The 19,920-nt window shown below is 33.7% G+C and overlaps 1 protein-coding gene across 1 annotated transcript in view; it reads right to left on the bottom strand.

Moving 5' to 3' along the window:
• LOC111049357 (kinesin-like protein KIF19) overlaps window positions 1-19,920 on the bottom strand; it is a 44,386-nt gene that overhangs the window by 23,204 nt on the left and 1,262 nt on the right. Inside the window, exons 2-4 of the mRNA XM_039434759.1 lie at window positions 18,600-18,685; window positions 17,963-18,031; window positions 74-184 (exon numbers count right to left, since the gene is read on the bottom strand). Of these exons, the coding sequence (XP_039290693.1) occupies window positions 74-184; window positions 17,963-18,031; window positions 18,600-18,677 (258 nt within the window). The 5' untranslated portion in view covers window positions 18,678-18,685. The remainder of the gene's footprint in view (window positions 1-73; window positions 185-17,962; window positions 18,032-18,599; window positions 18,686-19,920) is intronic.

Genomic DNA, 19,920 nt, shown 5'->3' with positions numbered 1-19,920 from the left:
AATAGACTAAAATTTTACATATAATGTAAACTTCTCTGGAAAATTTTTTTAGGATAAATTTATAGATCAGTACCTGTGTGGATTCTTCGTCAAAAACGACGTCGTAGATGAATTGTCTTTGCCCAGCTCTGTTCTGTCTCAGGACATCTTTTCTTCCCAGCTCATTCTCGTCTAGAATCACAGTCTGCAACAGAAATACATAGAATAAATACATTTGAAGGAACAAAAAGTGTTTGAATAAGTGTTGTGATAGGCAAATACACTAATATCATAAACACAATTTCCGATAAAAGCCTAATAAAACACAATATTTAATATTCACTTCCATCTCTTATAGAAGAAATTGAGGGCTTGAAGAAGTTAAAAAAACACTCAGGGAATTCCTTATTGTATTGTGTCCTTACAGATTAGCAGACTTCCTTGTTGGTTAATTTTTGTTTAATGTATTTTATGTGAAATATGTTGTGTTCTTTTGACTGTTGTGTTTGATAGATGAAGGAAATTAATAATATATATTATTAGATTACACTTTGACTTGTCTTATATACTGCGGGTGCGTTGCTCCCTTGATGCAGTTTCATATGACGAACAAGTAAAGTAAAGTGAAGCAATAATGAGGAATGATTTTTTATTACATAACTAAAAACTGTATAAGGTATGTGTATTCAATCTCATTGATATTAGGCGTTTATGATTACATATTTCCCACATTATTACTGTATCAATTTGAGCAATACTCAAATAATTCTCATAAGTGAATTTATCGATCACATACAAAATTTTAGAAACACATTACAGAGCTTGAAACTGGAAAACAATAAAACATCCAGCAAAGGTTCAATTTTCTTTCTCAAAGTCATGCATTCTATTATTGAACAAAATGAGGAATTATTGTTTCATTCTTCAAAGAATAATCTAATAAATTGGTGCTAATAATTTGGATAATATGTCCTTGTCCTTGGGACCTCTCTCTTACTGGTAAGTATGCAAACTTGGAATGAATCATCATCATCATCATCATCATCATCATCATCATCATCATCATCATCATCATCATCATCATCATCATCATCATCATCATCATCATCATCATCATCATCATCATCATCATCATCATCATCATCATCATCATCATCATCATCATCATCATCATCATCATCATCATCATCATCATCATCATCATCATCATCATCTCCATCATCATCTCCATCATCATCATCATCATCATATCATCATCATCATCATCATCATCATCATCATCATCATCATCATCATCATCATCATCATCATCATCATCATCATCATCATCATCATCATCATCATCATCATCATCATCATCATCATCATCATCATCATCATCATCATCGTCGTCATCATCATCATCTCTATCATCATCATCATCATCATCGCCATCATCATCATCATCAATCTTCACAACCCAATACTGTGTCTAATAACGCATATCACAAGCAAAGACCAGACGTCATTATTTTCGTTTTCAATTTCCTGCGAGGCAGTTTCAAGTATTGTTCTCCACTTTGACCGGTCTATTAATAAGTATTTTCATAATTCAGCATGAAAACAGTGGTGCTGGAGCTCGGAGGAAATTACTGAATGCTTTTTGTGCGATGCGATGCTGCACGCAAACTCACTATCAGATGTTAATATTTCAGGAGTTAACTCGTCAGGCGCAACTAGACCGAGTTTGGGAAACAGTGGTTGACATCACTTCACCAAATTATCACTGAAGAAGATTATTGAAATATAATGTCAAAAGAATCGTCATGTACCCTACTATTGACAATGATGGATACCACACGTAAACCGAATTTGAGAGACAGTAGTTGACATTACTTCTAGAAATGGTCCCTAAAAATTATTGAAAAATATTTTTGATAAGATCGTCTTGTAGCCTATAGTGAGGTCCACGTTATAATGACAGTAATTGATCAACTTTGATTTTGCTATCCTTGTCTATCATTCGACAAAGCCGGTGGTACTATTCTTTTCTAGGTCCTCAACGATGCCAATTATGTTTTTGGCAGTGTAGAAATATAATTAACTAAAGCAGAGAATCGGCATCGCCATTCTTCTATATTTATCCACTGCCATTATAGCGTGGACCTCACTATAGACCAATTATTGACAATGCCAAGTTTAGTCTTATCGTAGTCTACTACCATAGAGAAACGATAGCAAATAGATATCCTATGGTATAGGGCGTTTATGTCGCAATATTTACTGTTATCCCAAGCCGATAGTTCACATAGTTCTTTCCTATGCAGCTGTGTGACGCTGGTAGTCTCTCAAATTGTGCCGTTCATACACTATCACCCCAACAAGACAGTAAAAATTGACAATAATCGACAGTAATCGGCTTGAGATAACAGTAAAAGTTGCGGCATAAATTCCCTATACCATGGGATATCTAATTACGCTATTGTTTGTCTATGCTACTACTGAATAGACTAAGGTACGTTTATGTCGGAGCTGTGATAAACGATCCTAGCAATGATGAGAGAAGCGATACTAGTAGGGAGTAGCGCTCAGCTTCTATCGACTGTTCATGCCGACAGTCGTGCTTAAAGCTTGATTCGTGAGTTCATGTTTTGAAAAACCAATTTGTGTATGCTATAATGAGTGATTCTGATGAAGATTTTATTTTTTCATCGAATACAGTAAAGCATTACTTACTAGGTTGTAGAGAACGTGAATATTATGCACATCCTATCAATGTGGAGAGGAATGTATTTGGGGAGTATCATCATTTTTGTATAAAGATTTAAGACAGCATCCAAAAAAAATTTTTGACTATATGAGAATGGAAATAGAAACTTTCGACTACATTTTGACGAGAGTTTCCAATAATCTCCAAAAGGACTGGAATAATTATCACATAAGTCATATCATGGCAGAGGAGCGATTAATGCTAACATTAAGGTAAGTAGGTTTATACAAAAAAGTTATATTCTTTAATAAAATAGAAACAATTGGATTTATTCTTGAAATGCATACATCAAGGTCTATATTATGTTTCATTATTATCATTGACAATAAGATAGAATTTTGTAATTGAATAAGAAATAGTTTAATAAAGTAAAGAAAATGTCACTTGCTTACGAAACTCCTCATATAAATCAACCCAAATCATGAAAAAATATTGGTCCATGTTTGTACTTTGTAGTCTACAACTCGATACTAGCACAGAGGAAAGAAACACTATGCTTATTCCGTGATACTAGCCTCGATACTAGCTTCGAAAATGGACCGAGCCATTATCGATGCTCTTATCGATGGTCAGGACCCAAGATCGATTTTCATCGCAGCTCCAACATAAACAGGCCTATTAGAAAGCACGTTGGTATTATCTACGCGTTGCTAGAATCACAGCTTTTATCACTAATCGCAGCTCCGACATAAACGTACCCTTAGTCTCAACTCACACTTACACGACTCAGGTTGAGAAGAGACTAGAGTCGAGTCTAGAGACTAGACTGCGACTCTAGTCTCTTCTCGACGCAGCATGTGTTTCCAAATGGTGCTACTCAGACCAGTCGATTCTAGTATCCGCGACGTCACCATTTGAAAACACAAGCTGCATAGAGAAGAGACTAGAGTTGCAGTCTCTTCTCGACTTGAGTCGCGTAAGTATGAGTTGAGCCTCAGTAATGCAAAGTTCTCCACAAATACGTTTAAATACTATCCACTGATAGCATACATTATCATTATTATTGATACACTTTCATATGAGATATCGAGAACAGAAATGCTGTATTTCCGCCTGAAACTGCTCTATCATTCCCACAAGAACGAAGCTTGATCAAAGATAATTTTGGGTTAATGCTCCAATAAAATTACTAAAACTTTCTAGAGTAAAACAATTTTCTACTATGAATATACCGTACATTAGAGATTAGAGTTAAATGGGAACATACTGAGGACATACTGGGAAAATATTTGTTGGAAAGTATTTGAATATTTGATTTGAGCAGCCTATTTGTTATAGAATCGAGTTCATGTAATTATTTCAGTGGATATCTTCAACAGATAGAATTAAATGAATATAGTACAAATCTTCCAATTTTTCGATTTGAACAATAAGATTACTCTTCTATAAGACCGTTAATAATATCCATTTCAAAAAATTAGGCTACAATCATAGAATAAACATACAGTTTAATTATTTGTCTCACTTATTTGTCTCTGCTACAACTGAGAATAATGTCATCCATTATCATCTTATTATTTCAGATTTTTATGGAATAAAATAACACTGCTCTAAAGCATCTTCCATGAACCTTCAACTACGTTCTAACTTTATACAAAATAGAACAAATTTCAACTTTTCCACTGTAAACCACAACCAGCAACTTTAACATCACGCTACAACATAATTAATCTAATTTTCACGATTTTTGCCATTTCACATGCATACCGACACTCACATGCACGCACACTTCCGAACGGTGTGAAAAAGCACATTCACATTTATAAGTGAGAGAACACACTTACATTATGAGTGAGAGAGTGAAAGAGCACACTTACATTATGTGTGAGAGAGCACACTCAATGTCTCTGTGAGTGAGAGAGAGAGAGAGAGAGATTGAGCATATTACTTACTCTATGTGTGAGAGAACACACTCACGCTGTATGCGTGCTTGAAGAAGATAGACCGACCGGACTTCTTGTGTTTTGGCGAAACTAACTGTGTCAGTAGGGCAAAGATTCTCCAAGATTTAGTTAATAATTATAGTTCATCCATGGATTTATCGTTGGAAGTGCAGTTCACTTGAACTTGATTTTTCCTAGTGTATTTTCAAATAATACAGTAGGAACTAATTGACTAATGATAGGTACTAAAATAGGACTTGAATTCTTACAAACATGGAATAACTAGAGCAGCATTAAAAAGGATTTGACCAATAAATACGATTCCAAGGATTGCATTCATGTACCAACTGGAATTTCCATGCAGAATAATTATTTTGAGAAATATATCAGAAGGAGAATAAAACTGTTATTTCGAATGATTTCCATTCTCTGTTGTGTTAGTTGTTCAAGAGAAAAAACGTGAAGCATTAAGGCTGTGCAAAGGCTAACAATAAATTTTCTACTGGTGATATTTTTCAAAGTTTCCCGATTTGTATATCATCAAGCTATCAAAATGAAAAACTTTTCTCAGGAAAAAATTTTTCTCCGATCATTACTTTTTGAGATATGAGTGCCAAAAGTTTAAATTTTTGGGACAGAACATTTTGAATTCGGTAAGAGATGAATCCATGAGATTTGGAAGATATATATTTCATGGTATTGTTGATCTATTAAAATAAAAATTTTATGAAAATATCCATTTTTAAGATAAGCCTCAACAGTAGAGCACAATAAATATTTCAAAAACTCAGAACAGAAAAAATATCGCACTGTTTTCACACATATAGCAAAAATATTAACATTTGTTTTCTACACTATTGATGGAGTTTTTATGAATTATGATATTATGAGTTTTCCCCTGATCATCTACTTACTTATTTCCAACTTACGAGTTATTCAATTTTAAAATATTTTCTCTTTGAAGGAATCTGTGCGGTTTATTTCTTCTCAGCTACCTTTCAGACTAGAGTGCACGAAACATTACCTTTGCATCTGATCATTCTAAATTTAATTTTCAATTTAAATAAGGAATGTTAAAATCTCTATCTCAATTCTAGCGGTGAGAACAACAAACATTTACAACCAGAATATTCACTGTCATATTTAAAATCACCATTATTTAATCCCAACTAATTACCATAGAAATGGGAAGAGCCACAGTTGTTTACCTACTACTTCACAGGGAATAAACAAATAGCAGAATTCCCAATGAGGTTTGTGACAGGTACTAAGAGAGCACTCCAAAACTACTGCATAACCAAACAAAATTACTGACTGTGGCTACTAATGTATGTATACTTGAGTGTCCAATGTACACTCCAATGTATACTCAAGTCCATCCATGTATACTCGAGTTTTGTAGGCAACACTCGAAATTACCAACACTATGAATTACCAAGGCTATATACTTCGGTATAAGATATATCACCCATGAAGTACCTTATATACATTTGTCTGTTTGCAGCGACCATAATGAAAACACTGCAGTGTTTATGGATAGTGAAAAAGAGGCTTTTATCGACAAGTTATGAATTTATTATTTGCACTGTGAGAAGCTCCTCACACCTTCTCACTCACTCTCTCTCTCTCTCCCTCGCCCTACCAGGGCACTCACTCTATCTCTCTCCATATCTCACAATTTCTCTTCTTTCTTTCTCGCCATTTATCACTCTCTGATATATATCTCTCTCTCTCTCGCCATTCATCACTCTCTCATATCTCTCTCTCTCGTAAAGTACTCAGTAAATAAAGTACTCAATCAATCTCTCTCTCTCATTCACTCACTCACACACACACTCTCTCTCTTTCCATATCTCTTCTCTCTGTCTCTCCATTACTCTCTCAATCTATCTCTCATTCTCTTTTCTCCCTCTCACATTCTCTTTCTCTATTTCACTGACCAAATGAACAGAAATATTGGTAGCAAACGTAAAGAGTTCACCACTGACGTACGGTATTTCTGTTTGCCAGTCAATCCATTTCTGTGGAAGATGGCCACTTGTACATTTTAACGATTGAGAGCTACAAAACACGTGACCATCATTTTTCCCCTCTCTATCTCTCTCTTCCTCACATTTATCTATGATTATCTCTCATTCTCTTCATATTATTAACTTGTTCTATCCTTGTCTGTCTCATAGAATAGCCATCAATTCTCTCCCTTTCCTGAAATCCTAACTCCGCTCTTAATAAAGACAATCAATCATTTTATTTTATAATAATTCCAATCCATTTATTATTATTCCACTCTTTTTCCAACTCATGAATAAATAATAATTATAATCTCTTTCTTATTATAGTTAAATCCTTCTCTTCGTTATATCTTTGCCGCTAATTTATTATCAGACGTCTCTCTTTCTATTCTATTCAACCATATTTCTTTTCAAATCCTTCCCCATACATTTAATGACAAGTTCTCATTATATCAGTTATTTTTTTAGTTACCTCTTTTTCTTCTTTGTCATTGCCATCCGATTGAAATTTGGTTACTTATATACATACATACCATACTTCATTTAGTTACCATACTACATACCATACTACATTTGGTTACTTATATACATATATTCATACCATAACTCCCATCTTCTGTATTTACATAATCTCTCACTTTCTCTATCCCATTAAGCATGTATTAATCATGTCCTCTCTTTTTATCACACTAGATTATAAATAGAGTTGTGTTGCCCTAGTTCCTTTAATATGTATTCTTTGATGCTCTCTACTCATTTCGCAAATTTATGACCATTTTGTTCGGAAAACAGACAAATTTGTAAAATTTGAAATATTTGTACTGGGAACGTTTTTACACAGAGCGTAATGTCAATACTGAATCACACAGCGACACTGTGACTTAGGATTATACAAATGATGAAATATATTATAAATTTAAAAAAAATCCTAGGTTGATCAAATAATCAAGTTACAGGCAAAATATGATAGCTTTTGTTATGAATAGGTATCAAGCTATTAACAAATCAAAAAGCTCGGCAAGCTAAGAGCATACACCATACTGTCACAAATGGCAAAATAGGAATAGGTAGAGCAATTGAATCTGTATGTTGCTATAGTATTCATTTATTAGGCTAATTCATTTCATTAAATCACTTATTTTAGAAGTTCACTGATTTTTGGACAAAAGTTCAATTAAAATTACAACTACCTCTAAATCTTTATTTCGTCTATCTAAGGATAAGGAAAAGATTGAGATATTGAGTTTAATTCAAATTCCCAAGCGTGACAACAATTACTACGAGTACCAATTACCACCTAACTAATCACTAGTATTATCGCACTCTTGATTGTATTGCCTTGAACCGCTCAGAATATTCATCAATGAGACTCCACGTGAATGATACCACAGAATTCAATAAATCAACAAAACAGAACCTACATTTAAACAGGGTCATGACCCTTCTCAATTCACAAGGGAACTGTCAATAGGTCACAACATCAATTTCATCATGCTCCCTAGTACATCAATTTGATTATACTTAAATACATTAACATCGCTGTAATATCTAACATTGTTGTTACATGATAGGTACGGTCCCCTCTCTTTTAGTCTTCGTATACTCTGTCTCATTTTTACTTTCCATTTCTCATTTCAACCAGTTTATCTTCTTCTCTTTCTTTGTCTCCCTTTTTACATTTTGCAGCCCATTTTCGCCTGACTCATCAGTCGTTCAAGTTGATATCTTCAATAATCGATGCCACTTTCTACGAAAGCCAGACTCATTGCAATAATTGGAGGGGCCTCTTTTATGACTGACACTAAATCGATGCCGACTCATCATTCATGTATAACAAGTTCAATGTTTCTCTACAACAGAAAACATTGTACCACATGGGTAAAATTTTCCCACATCTTTACAAGGAAAATAAAAAATGTTGGCTAGCCGTCAATTGACTTGCTTTGGACCAATTGATTGTGTTGTAAGAGAGTTTTTCTCTTTTCAGTCCTCAGGGAGGATAAACACCTCTTATTTCATATTATATCCTTCTTTTTTCTATATTAATTTTTGATCACTCTTTTCACCAAATAACAGGAGAAAAGGTAAGAAAATAGTTCGATTCTTTAAAAATTTCACCACTCAATTACGTAGCCTATAATTTTCATATTCAGCCAAGTCGTTCCATACCTTTGTATATAGATATTTTTGATCTCTCAGTTCGATTCTTAAAAAGTTTCAGTTTCCTATTGCGTATAATTTAAATATTTATTCTCGACTGATATCAACAGAAATAAATTTTTATAAGAAAATTTATTCTAGTAGGGATTTAATTTACAACAATCCTTATTTATATTATTTTTTTTCATTCGGTCCATCACATTCAATATAATATTGAGAGAAACTTAACGAAACTTGTTTGTATCGAATAGATTTAGAATTGTAAGCAGATAGAGAATACAAAAACTGATGGATCTTTTCAACATTGATATTAATTGGGAATGGATGGAAACTATATGAACGTGTCGTGAAGAGAAAAGTAATAAGATACGCTACTTGTTTTGGTTTATCCGTTTTCACGAACTCTATTAAGATTTCTGTATCGTCGTATCTTTCTCTTCTCGCTACCTTCTCCGTAGCAACTTCTGCGAGAGGTTCAATGAAGTTCAGTTCTACAATAAAGGCTGACAGGGCGCGTAAGCCTACCCCTTTCATGTATTTCTAGGTTTCGTGGTCAACTAGGGAGTTTAAGATCAACGTTCGTGGTCCTGCATTTGAATTGTTCAAATCGCATCTACAGTAGCCCTACTAAAAAATAAATTGTAGAAGGAAATAAGAATCAATCAATATTGATGATCATACAATCAATGAGAAGTACGATGTACATCAACAAGGGACTAGGAAATTCAAAAAATTAATTAAAAAAAGTATCGAGTGACCTGGCTGGCTCAGGTCTGGTGTCAGAGTTTTCAGGTCGCAACTGTTCAATTACAGGGCCTATGACATGACCTAACAACTGCTTTTTAGCCAGCCGGGACCGACGGCTTAACGTGTCCATCCGAAACACGGGAGTGGCTCGAGAAAAGTATCTTGCCCGGGCTGGGACTCGAACTAATTGATAGAAGCTGGAATCATCTATCCGAAAGATACCAGAATGAACAATGCTTTGAACATAACCGAAACTGCGTAGTTTTCAAACGTTACGGTGGACATTTGCATCATCACTTTCGTTTTCGATTCCAGTGCATCGAAAGCGAAACAATCCATAAATAAGCTGCAATTATAAGAAGCAGTCATAAATTGACAACTCAGTCTGAGTCCGCCCGTGGCATGAATTGTGAGCGTTGATCAGACATGCAAAGTGGAAACGCCGATTGGTGACAATGAATAATTGAGGCGCATCTATAATAATCTGTCTCGCACAGTCGTTTCTATGTTTTTTCTGATACTTTTGTAACGTCATTCAGAGAGATTCAATACTTTTATTGTGTTATAGCTCTGGAGAGAACACAAGAAACGCGCCTTTCAAGTTCACGTTCAATCAACTCATTCATTTAAATTGAACATTGGTATACTACCGACACATCGTATCAAAAATAAAAAATGTCAACCAACATTTGAAGTTTCAAGAGAGCAATTTGGTGATTCCTTTAGAAATCGTACCGTATTCAAGAACTTAGACCTACACTATTGGTTTTGGGCGTACTATTGGAATTTTCTACAAGTCAAAGGACGACTTTTGGATGGAAAAGTTTTGAGGCTGGCCTCATGAAACATAAGGCTTCAGAGTACCTAGATCCCTAGATGGAGGAAGCTTCCTACACAGCTTTCTTGAAGGAAACTCCCTACACCTACACACAGAAATTTTTCATGGATGAGAGAGTTGCAACGTCCGCCATCACCAACAATGGAACGAGCATGTTGAACGAATGGGAAACTCAAACTGAATAAGATACAACGTTCATTATATATGGGAGACAATTAGAATCTTTTCAAATCTTGAGTGACAATTTCAGTTTTGTTCAGAAAGCATTTTTGAATTTGAATTTTGAGAGATTCTATTTTGAGATCTCCAGCGATCACATACTCTCCCTATAGTATATAATTTCGGACAAGAATGAGCAATCTACAGTGATAACAATAATTGATGATAGTTCTGTGAATCATATAATTATTCTACCTCCTTACAATAAAATGAAAGAAAATTATTTATTGATATCATCATACAAAATTTGAATAACTTCAAATAGCTCAATCAATAAAATCCATAGCTCACTAAAGATCGATAATAATTTAACAAGAACAGATTCTACTTTCTCATTATCTCAATGATTTATTAGTTATTGAGATATAATTATAGTCATAGCCTAGGTACTTAAGTCTTATTGTTGAAAAATAAATAATATACTCAATTTATATTCACTTCAGGTAGCCTCCCTAGTTGAGAATGTCGCCAGTCTCATTCAATTCTTGAATCTTTTATGAATTTTCTTCTTGTTTGTTGAATTTGTTGGCGTATCAAAGCAAACACGCATTGATCGTATTATAATTGGTGGCGTTTTTCCTTCATGAAAAGCCATAAAATTTCATCAACAACACGCAAAGCTCACACGTAAGTTTGTTTTAATGTTTTACTGTAAAGTTTGGCCTTTATAGTAACAGGTGACATTTCGGCTCCACTGTGACTGTATATTACATTTTTGTTCTGATAAGGACCTTCCGTTTAGCCTTTGGAACTATTTGGCTAAAATATGGGGGATATTTTTGCATCATGATCGAATACATTGGATGAATTCTTGTTTTTTATTACGTCTTCTATCATGAACAGGAACACTCTTAATTAATCAAACCTATTGACTAACTTATAAAGTTTACGGCTTAGAATAAGGAGATCAACAGATTCTCAGCCAAATACAGCTTGGCCCGGTTGGACACAAGTCTGTTGAATTTTAAAAACTCAACTCCTTCAATTTCTTCAACTAATTTTGATAGTAGGCTCACTCAATGAAATAATTAAACATATTTTCATTGGATTCGTTTGATGGTTGTATTGAATTCCTTTTAGTTCTTACATTCTTTTCTATCTACTTAGCACATTCACATCATTCGTCAGTAGTCTACATAACACATCCCCCTTTCCATTTTGTTTTATTTATTGATAAGTAAGAATTAGGATTAATCCCGAAAATTGTAACAGTCAATCCCAATTGAATCAATGAGATATGAATTGAAAAAATGAAATATCCTATACTATTAAACAAGCAACTTCTGTTTTTATGTTTATATGTTTAGATGTTTGGATGTTTAGATGTTTATATGTTTGTATTCCACCGGATCTCGAAAACTGCTCTAACGATTCTCACGAAATTCAGAACATAGTAGGTTTATTATATAAAGATTCGATTGAACTTGGTCTCAGCCCTTGGAAAACTCGCTGAAGGACATAAAAAGGATAATTATTAGTCATCCTTGGAAAAACAGCTGATAATAATTATTTCGTCGTATGTTGGTGATGGAAGTGAGTGAGCGAGTTCATGTGTGGTGGGCTGTGTCAAAATTATGACTCAGCTGTTGAACTTTTGTAATCATCCAATGAGGTACTTAGTGCCGGTTGCAAAAAAGCCGGGTTATTTTCAATCCTGATTAATTCCAGTAGATCCATCTTTTTTATGGTCTTCTCTGATTTGGTTCACGTGAAGTTAATCAGGATTAAAATCTTACCGGCTTTTGTGCAACTGGGCCTTTGTAAAGGAAATTTTTGCCTTCCCTTTGGGAATTAATCTGAATTTACTGTGATTAGATAGAACATTTCTGTATGAATGTTATTATAATTTCTTCTTTCGTAATAAATGTTTTATGCTTTTGTACTCCAGAGCGGGGCTCGGTCCCCGATATTTATCCTTGAATCCTCACGATACTACACAGAATTTCAAAGTTGTCTTACTAGTAGCCTACCAACATATTTTACATATTTTTTATATTTTTCATTCAACAACATTCCCAGTCATGAAACCCCATTCAAGAATGAACTCTAGGCCACCCCACCATAAAACCACTAAAAAAATGCAACCAAACCACTATAAAATATTCAAACAACATTTATGAATCGATTTGGCCTCCTTCATTCAGGTATCAAACTTTGATTAGCATTTTCCTCAATGAAATGACCCGTACTTTTCTATGACCTTTCCAGATTTTTCCAATAAATAATACGTTTTCCCCATTCATTCATTCATTGGCTGGCGTTAGTTCATTGAGAGAAATATCAGGGAGAAAGAGAGAGAGAGAGAAATTGAGAGAAATCAATGTTGTGGTGGAATTTTATTTTTCGCGTGTTTCAACGACGAAACTCAACCCGACCCTTAGGGCCTCTCGCGGGCGGAGGTATAAATTAGCATAAGGTTTCGTGCTAAGGTTGGTAGGGCGAGACCTTGCCCAACCACTCACACCGACCCTAAAAGGGCTGATGAAGAACTGAGATAACCAGAAGGGCCAACTTGAATTCATATTATGACGCCATACCTTCATGTGGCAGTAATATAGTTTCCACACTGATAACATCTTGCACCCATAATTTCTTCCTTATCGTTATCTTTTTCTAGATTGATCGCTCATTCTCTCTCGGCTTCAGTACTTTGTTTTCAAAGCTTTTTACAGATAGTATTTTAACAAAATTACAGCTTTTTCTCTAAAAGTGTTTAAATAATACAGTGCAACACAATAAAAGTTGAAAGCTGCATTTTAAAGATTGAAGCTTGAAAGTCACTCAAGAACACTTATACTTATTCTCTCAAATTGTCTGGTTCCCCGTTTTTTACTACTTCCATTTTTACTTCCCTTCCCCATCTTTCATAATGTTATCATGATTGACGGAAGAATATTGAGATAGATCACCAGGTTCATGGTGGATTTACATGCTTAAACTTATGTACAACTCAACTGATACCATTTTTTATTTCTTCCACCAAAATTTCTTCTTTATCTTCCTCTCAGGGGGACTGACAAGAGCAATTGAGATGGATCACCAAGTTCAATCTTTTAGATGTCTCAAGGTTATTTCTGTTCAACCCTAAAATAATATGATAGAATTCTATCTCAATTTATACCTAATTACCAATAATTTTATCAAACTATTCTCCGTCTTCCAAGAAATTATCAAGCTATTTGACACCTCGACACATCTTGTAATAAATGAAAATTTCCTTTACTGACATATATTGTTCATGAAAAATTATAATAACTAATATTCAATGGAATTAGACTGTAGTGTCGTTTAAAATAGTTCAAAACCGGATTATTATTATAGTTCGTCATGGATAGTAAAATAGATGAGAAAATTCTTGCTTCATAAAAAGTAAGGGAATATAGGTATATTATAGGCAAATATAGGTAGTCAAACATATGCCTATATATTTCACTATGCATATAGCCAAATTGAGATTGAAGTAGATATAGTAAGATATTGTAGAGGTATGGGTTATGGGTATATGGTTAGCCCCTCTAGGGCTAACTCCCTCCTATCTTATAGCCAAGATAGGAGAAAAATAAGAGAACTTATCATATGATTAACTGAAAACATCCTATAAATTCATCACAGTTTTGATCTCTTCATTATGTTATACTAAGAATTATTCATGAGAATGTTCCCTTTCAAGAAAATTTATCTCCACAGGAAAAATTGATCCTAAAAAATTATCAACAAAACAACTACAACAGCTCACCAAGAACTGCATACATCAGAAAACATTCAGATATTACCATAGCAGTAACTCATTGCAACAGTCAACCATATAAAATCAATATATTATACTGCATGAGTTCAGGTTTTCATGTGCTTTGAAATGACCACCTCGCCCATGTAAACTGAATGCGGCCGGGTGCTCATTATTGATTCATTCTCTCATACACCTGAGTGGACTCTAAAATCAAAAACTTATTTTGCAGTAATCGTAAATCAAAGGCTGCATAGATTAGCAGTTACGCCCTCCAACATTCTACACCCATTTCAAGGACACAGGGGCCCTCAATTAAATCTTTCGGCGTGAAAACTTTGCCCTTTCCCCTTTATCACGGCTCCTTCCTTTGGTTTTATTCTCCTTCTTCTACTCTGTTTCACTTCCATCATCACATTTTCTTTTCACCTACTTCTTCCCCTTAGTAACATTACAAACAATTTTCTTTCATTTTCTGAACTATAACCCCCTCATCACCTTCTATTTCCATTTCCCTCCAACACCTGTTTCCACTTTCCATATTCTTCTTCCTTTTTTCTTCTTCTTCTTTTTCTTTGATTTTGAAACTATTTTGGCCTGAGCAACTATGTCAATTACACCGTGTCCTACAGGCAACAACTCAAAAGAAACTTTTTTCTTCTTCCTTTCTTCTTCTTCTTCTTCTTCTTCCTCTTCTTTTTCTTTTCATTCTCCCCCTTTTTCCATTTCTTTACTTCCAACTCCTGTATTACTGAAATTCTCTTCACTTATCATACATTGCTTCACTCCTTTCACCTTTTCGCCTTTCCAGAGAGACCTTCTCCTACATTCCTTTTCCTTTCCTCATTCTACTTCTTTCTTCCCCTCCCTGCAAAATAAATACTGTAATAATAGTCTATCCTTAAAAACAATGTAAGCCTTCAGACATGAAACCATGGTCAATTGCAAGCTACTGAAAACCTTTGAAGGCGACGCAATAGAGTTTTAACGATTTTTCCATTCATTCAGGAGTTGAATGGAAGGGTTTGAGATATTTACAGTATGAAAAACCTGTTTCATAAGCAGAATAATAATTTCAAGGAAAAAATTCTTCAACATTCTTGTCACTAGGGTTTTCTTCTACTATTCCAAAAAATATCTGTAGGTTTTTATTTATTTCATATGAAAAGTTCTATCTGAAGAGCCATTTCATAAAATAACTTTACTTGTGTGGGCTACTTTATTAAAATTAATAAAACCATGAAGAACCATTTTTATTTAAAACATTTTTTCCTCCACCTACTGTCTAAAGTACTTACTTTACTCCCTGAAACATAATACTAAAGTGTCACTTTTTCGCTCTCGGTAGTAAAAAACAGTAAAACTCCCTAGGGAGTAAAAGTGACTCCATTTAAATAACATGGGAAGCATCTCTATTTCAAAAACTCACATTGTAATAGGTTAGAAGGTCTAAGCTCAGATGAGAAAGCGTAATAGAGGTGTATGTCATTGAGTCAACTGAATTCAATACCACAACAAGGAATTTGATCAACTCATGAAATATATGTTTGTATGATAATTATTATATTCTTAATATTAGTAGACGATAATAATTTATACAATTTTTAAAATATTTTATTCTATTCAAAATTCCAGCCAACAAATATTTTTGATCTGCAATTCAAATCTGAACCGCGTGATCTGGAGTCAGCCATTTTTGGTAGACACCCAGCTGGTATAATTGTTACAACTTTTGCTAGATAGCGCAATCGGCAGTGCCAATCAGATGGCCGGTTTTTAGGTTTTAGATTTTAGGTTATGTTGTTAGGAAACATTGTCACCAATACGTAAGCTATTAAAATTATTTTATTTGCAGTTTCTATAAAAAAATGTAGATGGAGGAAAAATGTTGTGTACATCACGAGCGAAAAATACTTTTTCCTCCCTCAGGAAAATTGCTGCCCTCGCTTCGCCTCGAGCTTCAAACTTTTTCCCACAGGGAGAAAAAGTCGTACTTTTCACTCTAGATATACAAATAACTATTAAACATTGTTGAAATGTTTTGAAGTTTTAAAAATGTTTTAAATAAAAAGGGTACTTACTTCATGTTTTTATATTGTTTTTATCAATTTCTATCGAAAGTTCTACCTTATGAAAACTATTATTTACAAAAGCAATAAATATGTTGGTCACCTCTCGTAAATGATTTTAACTGCAATTTATGTGTATACGTTTCAAATAGCATCAGTTGACGTTTTAAATGAACCTTCTGTTTATAATACTTTTCGAGCTGATAACTCTTGTCACTACTATTGAAAAATTTAAAATTTGAAATTTATTCATTGCAAAAAAAATATCATCTCCTATTTCTACATTTATGTCAAAATTTTATTCATATGGAATATGTATAAACTGAATATGACTAACTGAATACTTTTAAGTGATGAATATTCCACTATAGTATTGCAAATACTTCAGGGGATCAATTCGATTTAGAATTCAATTCAGAATGAATTTCTCTCCATTTTACTTGTCATTATAATTTCCAAAATACTCTACGGTATTAAATGAAGCTTGAGGCACTTATATTCTATTATTGATTACTAGGAGTATTTTATATTTCTCATTACTTTCCAAAAGAAAAACTTCACATTCTTGACTAGGAACTGAAAATTTCAGAATAAATTTTGTTTAAAATTCGCGGTAATCAACACAGCATAAAGAAAACACACAGTTGCAACTCCAATGTTGTTTTAGTTTCTTTATTTAGTGTCCAAACTCTGATACCAACCCTTAATCCCAAATCAATAATACATTAATTATAGCTGAACAATTCTACAACGGGAACGCAAGAACTGTCAAAAACATCAGAAACAATAAACTGCTAACCTCCCCCTGTCTCTCCGCTCTCTCATCCATCGAAAGAACAAAGGAATTTGGATATTTTCCACCTTTTAGAACAAACAAAAGTAAACATTGATATGCCTATCTGTTTTTGGAAACTGTCTCTTTCATATCAAGTGGCTTGATGAACTACTTTGATAGGAATGACATTGGAAGTATTGAATATTGATGCGCTGTGAGCCTGTGATGGACATATCAGACTCGTAACTGCCACTCAAATACTATCCATCAAAGGGTTGCAAACAGCATGGAATAGTCCATTTTATTATTCAGATTGTTATTGGATAAATACTGGAAAAGTAAGGGGTTCAATGTACTGAGAGAATAAGTTTGTGAAGTTTGTGGTCTACCGAAACTTATATAGATCTGTATGGTAAATATAATTATGAGAGTGAACTTATAAAAGTAAATATATTCTGAAAATCTGGATAAGTCCCAATTCAAGTGTACAACGATTTTATGATTTCTTTGAGTACCGGTATCAATGAAGTAAGCTACAATTATGTCTATCGGATATAATAACGTCTTTCTGTGATAATAGCTGGCTCAGGTCTGTTGTCGGAGTTTTCAGGTCACAACTTATATCAATTTCAGGTCTTTCTTTTTCAATTTCAGGATCAATTTTCACGTATTTCTGTGTATTATTAGTTAAGTTGATAATTTGGTGGGCATCCATATATTGCATACAAAATTGTATATGAAGTCTAATGAAGTCTACTGTTGCACTACTCGTGTATACGTACTATTCGATATTGAATTCATTACCTTATCATCCACGCAATGTAGACATCTTTCAGCTTCGTCTTGTTTCAGAGGTCTTACTCGAACAGCAACCTGAGAATTAGAAATATAGTTTGAATTGAATTGTGAAAAGTAAGCACACTGAAGTTGATTATGAAAGAATACCAGTGAAGGGAATATGGCTTATGCGTTGTTCTATTACTCGATAAAAAATGAATGAATATATGAATAAAACTATTTTCAGAGTTTGTACGGTAACGAGTATTTAAATAGTGAGAGGCTTTTATCAATATGATAAAACTTTTAACTTTACGGTATGAGAATTATATTTTTGTTCATTATTGGAACAAATTCTTTAAATAATTTATCTATAAGATGAATAACATTAATGTGAATTAGTATTGAATACAATTATTCACAATCGATCAAATTATTTTTCAAATTCCTATCTTGGAAATTAATAAATTTGATATCAATTGAATGAGTGGGGCAATATACTACGCAAATGAAAATATGATTATTTTTCTGAGATTCATCTTCTACTAATACTTGAATATATCATTTAATACTATAGTAAGGGCTACAAGCCTGTTTTTCCATTCCCAATCATTTTCTGATTATGTGTTTTTGACTCTGTTGAATGAAATAAATAAATACTAACCACAAGCTTTTCCTCCATTGTTTTACTGCCATCTGATTCTTCAGCTCCATCCACACCTTCCATCCGATTAAACGACATATTTCAACCTGAAAAAATACAAATCAATCAGATAATAGGTGAATTCGAAAAAAAATTATTACAGAGAACAAGTAGAAAAATATTGGTCATTCAGAACAGTACAATTCCAATTGGAATGCACCATATTGATGAAATGTCCTGTTTAAAATACGAAGATGTCGTATTCAGCTGGTATCGTATTCAGGAGGGCGTTATTGCTTATCATTATCACAATAGATGGTGGTACTTCACTCCTTCATCACAATTAATTGAATTATTTTTTATAAGAATACTCAGATCTCTTATCAATTATTAGATTTTCAATTCCAATAGAAAATAGCAAAAACTGCAATTCTCTCATTAAACAAGAGGATGCCAATGAAACAGAAGAAAACTTCATTCAGAAAACGAAGATCTGTGTTTTGTTTCTTTCTGTGTCACAAAAGGAATCAATCAGAGCTCACTCACTGACCGACTTACTTTGATTCAACACATTAATAAATCAGTTCTGTTGTGGCACTGGATTTGTGTTGACAGTTGCAGCTAATGATTTCATCAATCATCCACCAAAATACTTGCATCGCTAGTCCACAAATATTCTTTCCGAGCTAAATTTATCAACTGGAATATGCATTAACAGGTATTATTATCATTGGACAGAGCTGTATCTAATAAAAGTGTAGGGAGGGGGTAACGGGGGTGGTTGGAAGGAGTAATGGGAGAACTTGTCCCACTTCCGGGGCCTAAGAGATGACCAGATTGTAAATAATTTAGATGTTCCCTATGTTGTCCATCATTGCGAATCGATAGTATTTTTCTTTTTAGTCTTGTTCCTGGCTTGAGGTCGTTCAACCCTTGTTACCAGCTCTTAAGCTATCTTGAGAGGCGTTCACATAAGCTAGATTGTAATCTTCATTCGAAGTGCATTATAATTTTCTTGTGAGCTATGTTATAATTTCCTTTTTACCTCTTTATATTATTAAGTTATTCATGAAACACTATATCGAGTACTTCCCACTTTTTGTAGGAGCAGCTTACTGGTAGTCTTTAATGTCCATTTTCATCAATTTTCATATTAAATCATACCGAAAAATCTCATGTTATATAGGAAAAACTCACCAAAAGGCTACTGTCATAATATTATTATGTTTATTTCCATCTGAACAATTTTAATTTTAAAGCATATTAATGAATAGGGTAAATTAAGTGAATAAATTAAATTGAAAATTCACAAAAATGCAGTATTAAGCAAGTATATCCCCCA

Source organism: Nilaparvata lugens, chromosome 8, assembly GCF_014356525.2.
Source record: "Nilaparvata lugens isolate BPH chromosome 8, ASM1435652v1, whole genome shotgun sequence".
NCBI lineage: Eukaryota > Metazoa > Arthropoda > Insecta > Hemiptera > Delphacidae > Nilaparvata > Nilaparvata lugens.
Note: the sequence above shows the minus strand (reverse complement) of the source record. Positions and strands in the feature narration are given on the sequence as shown.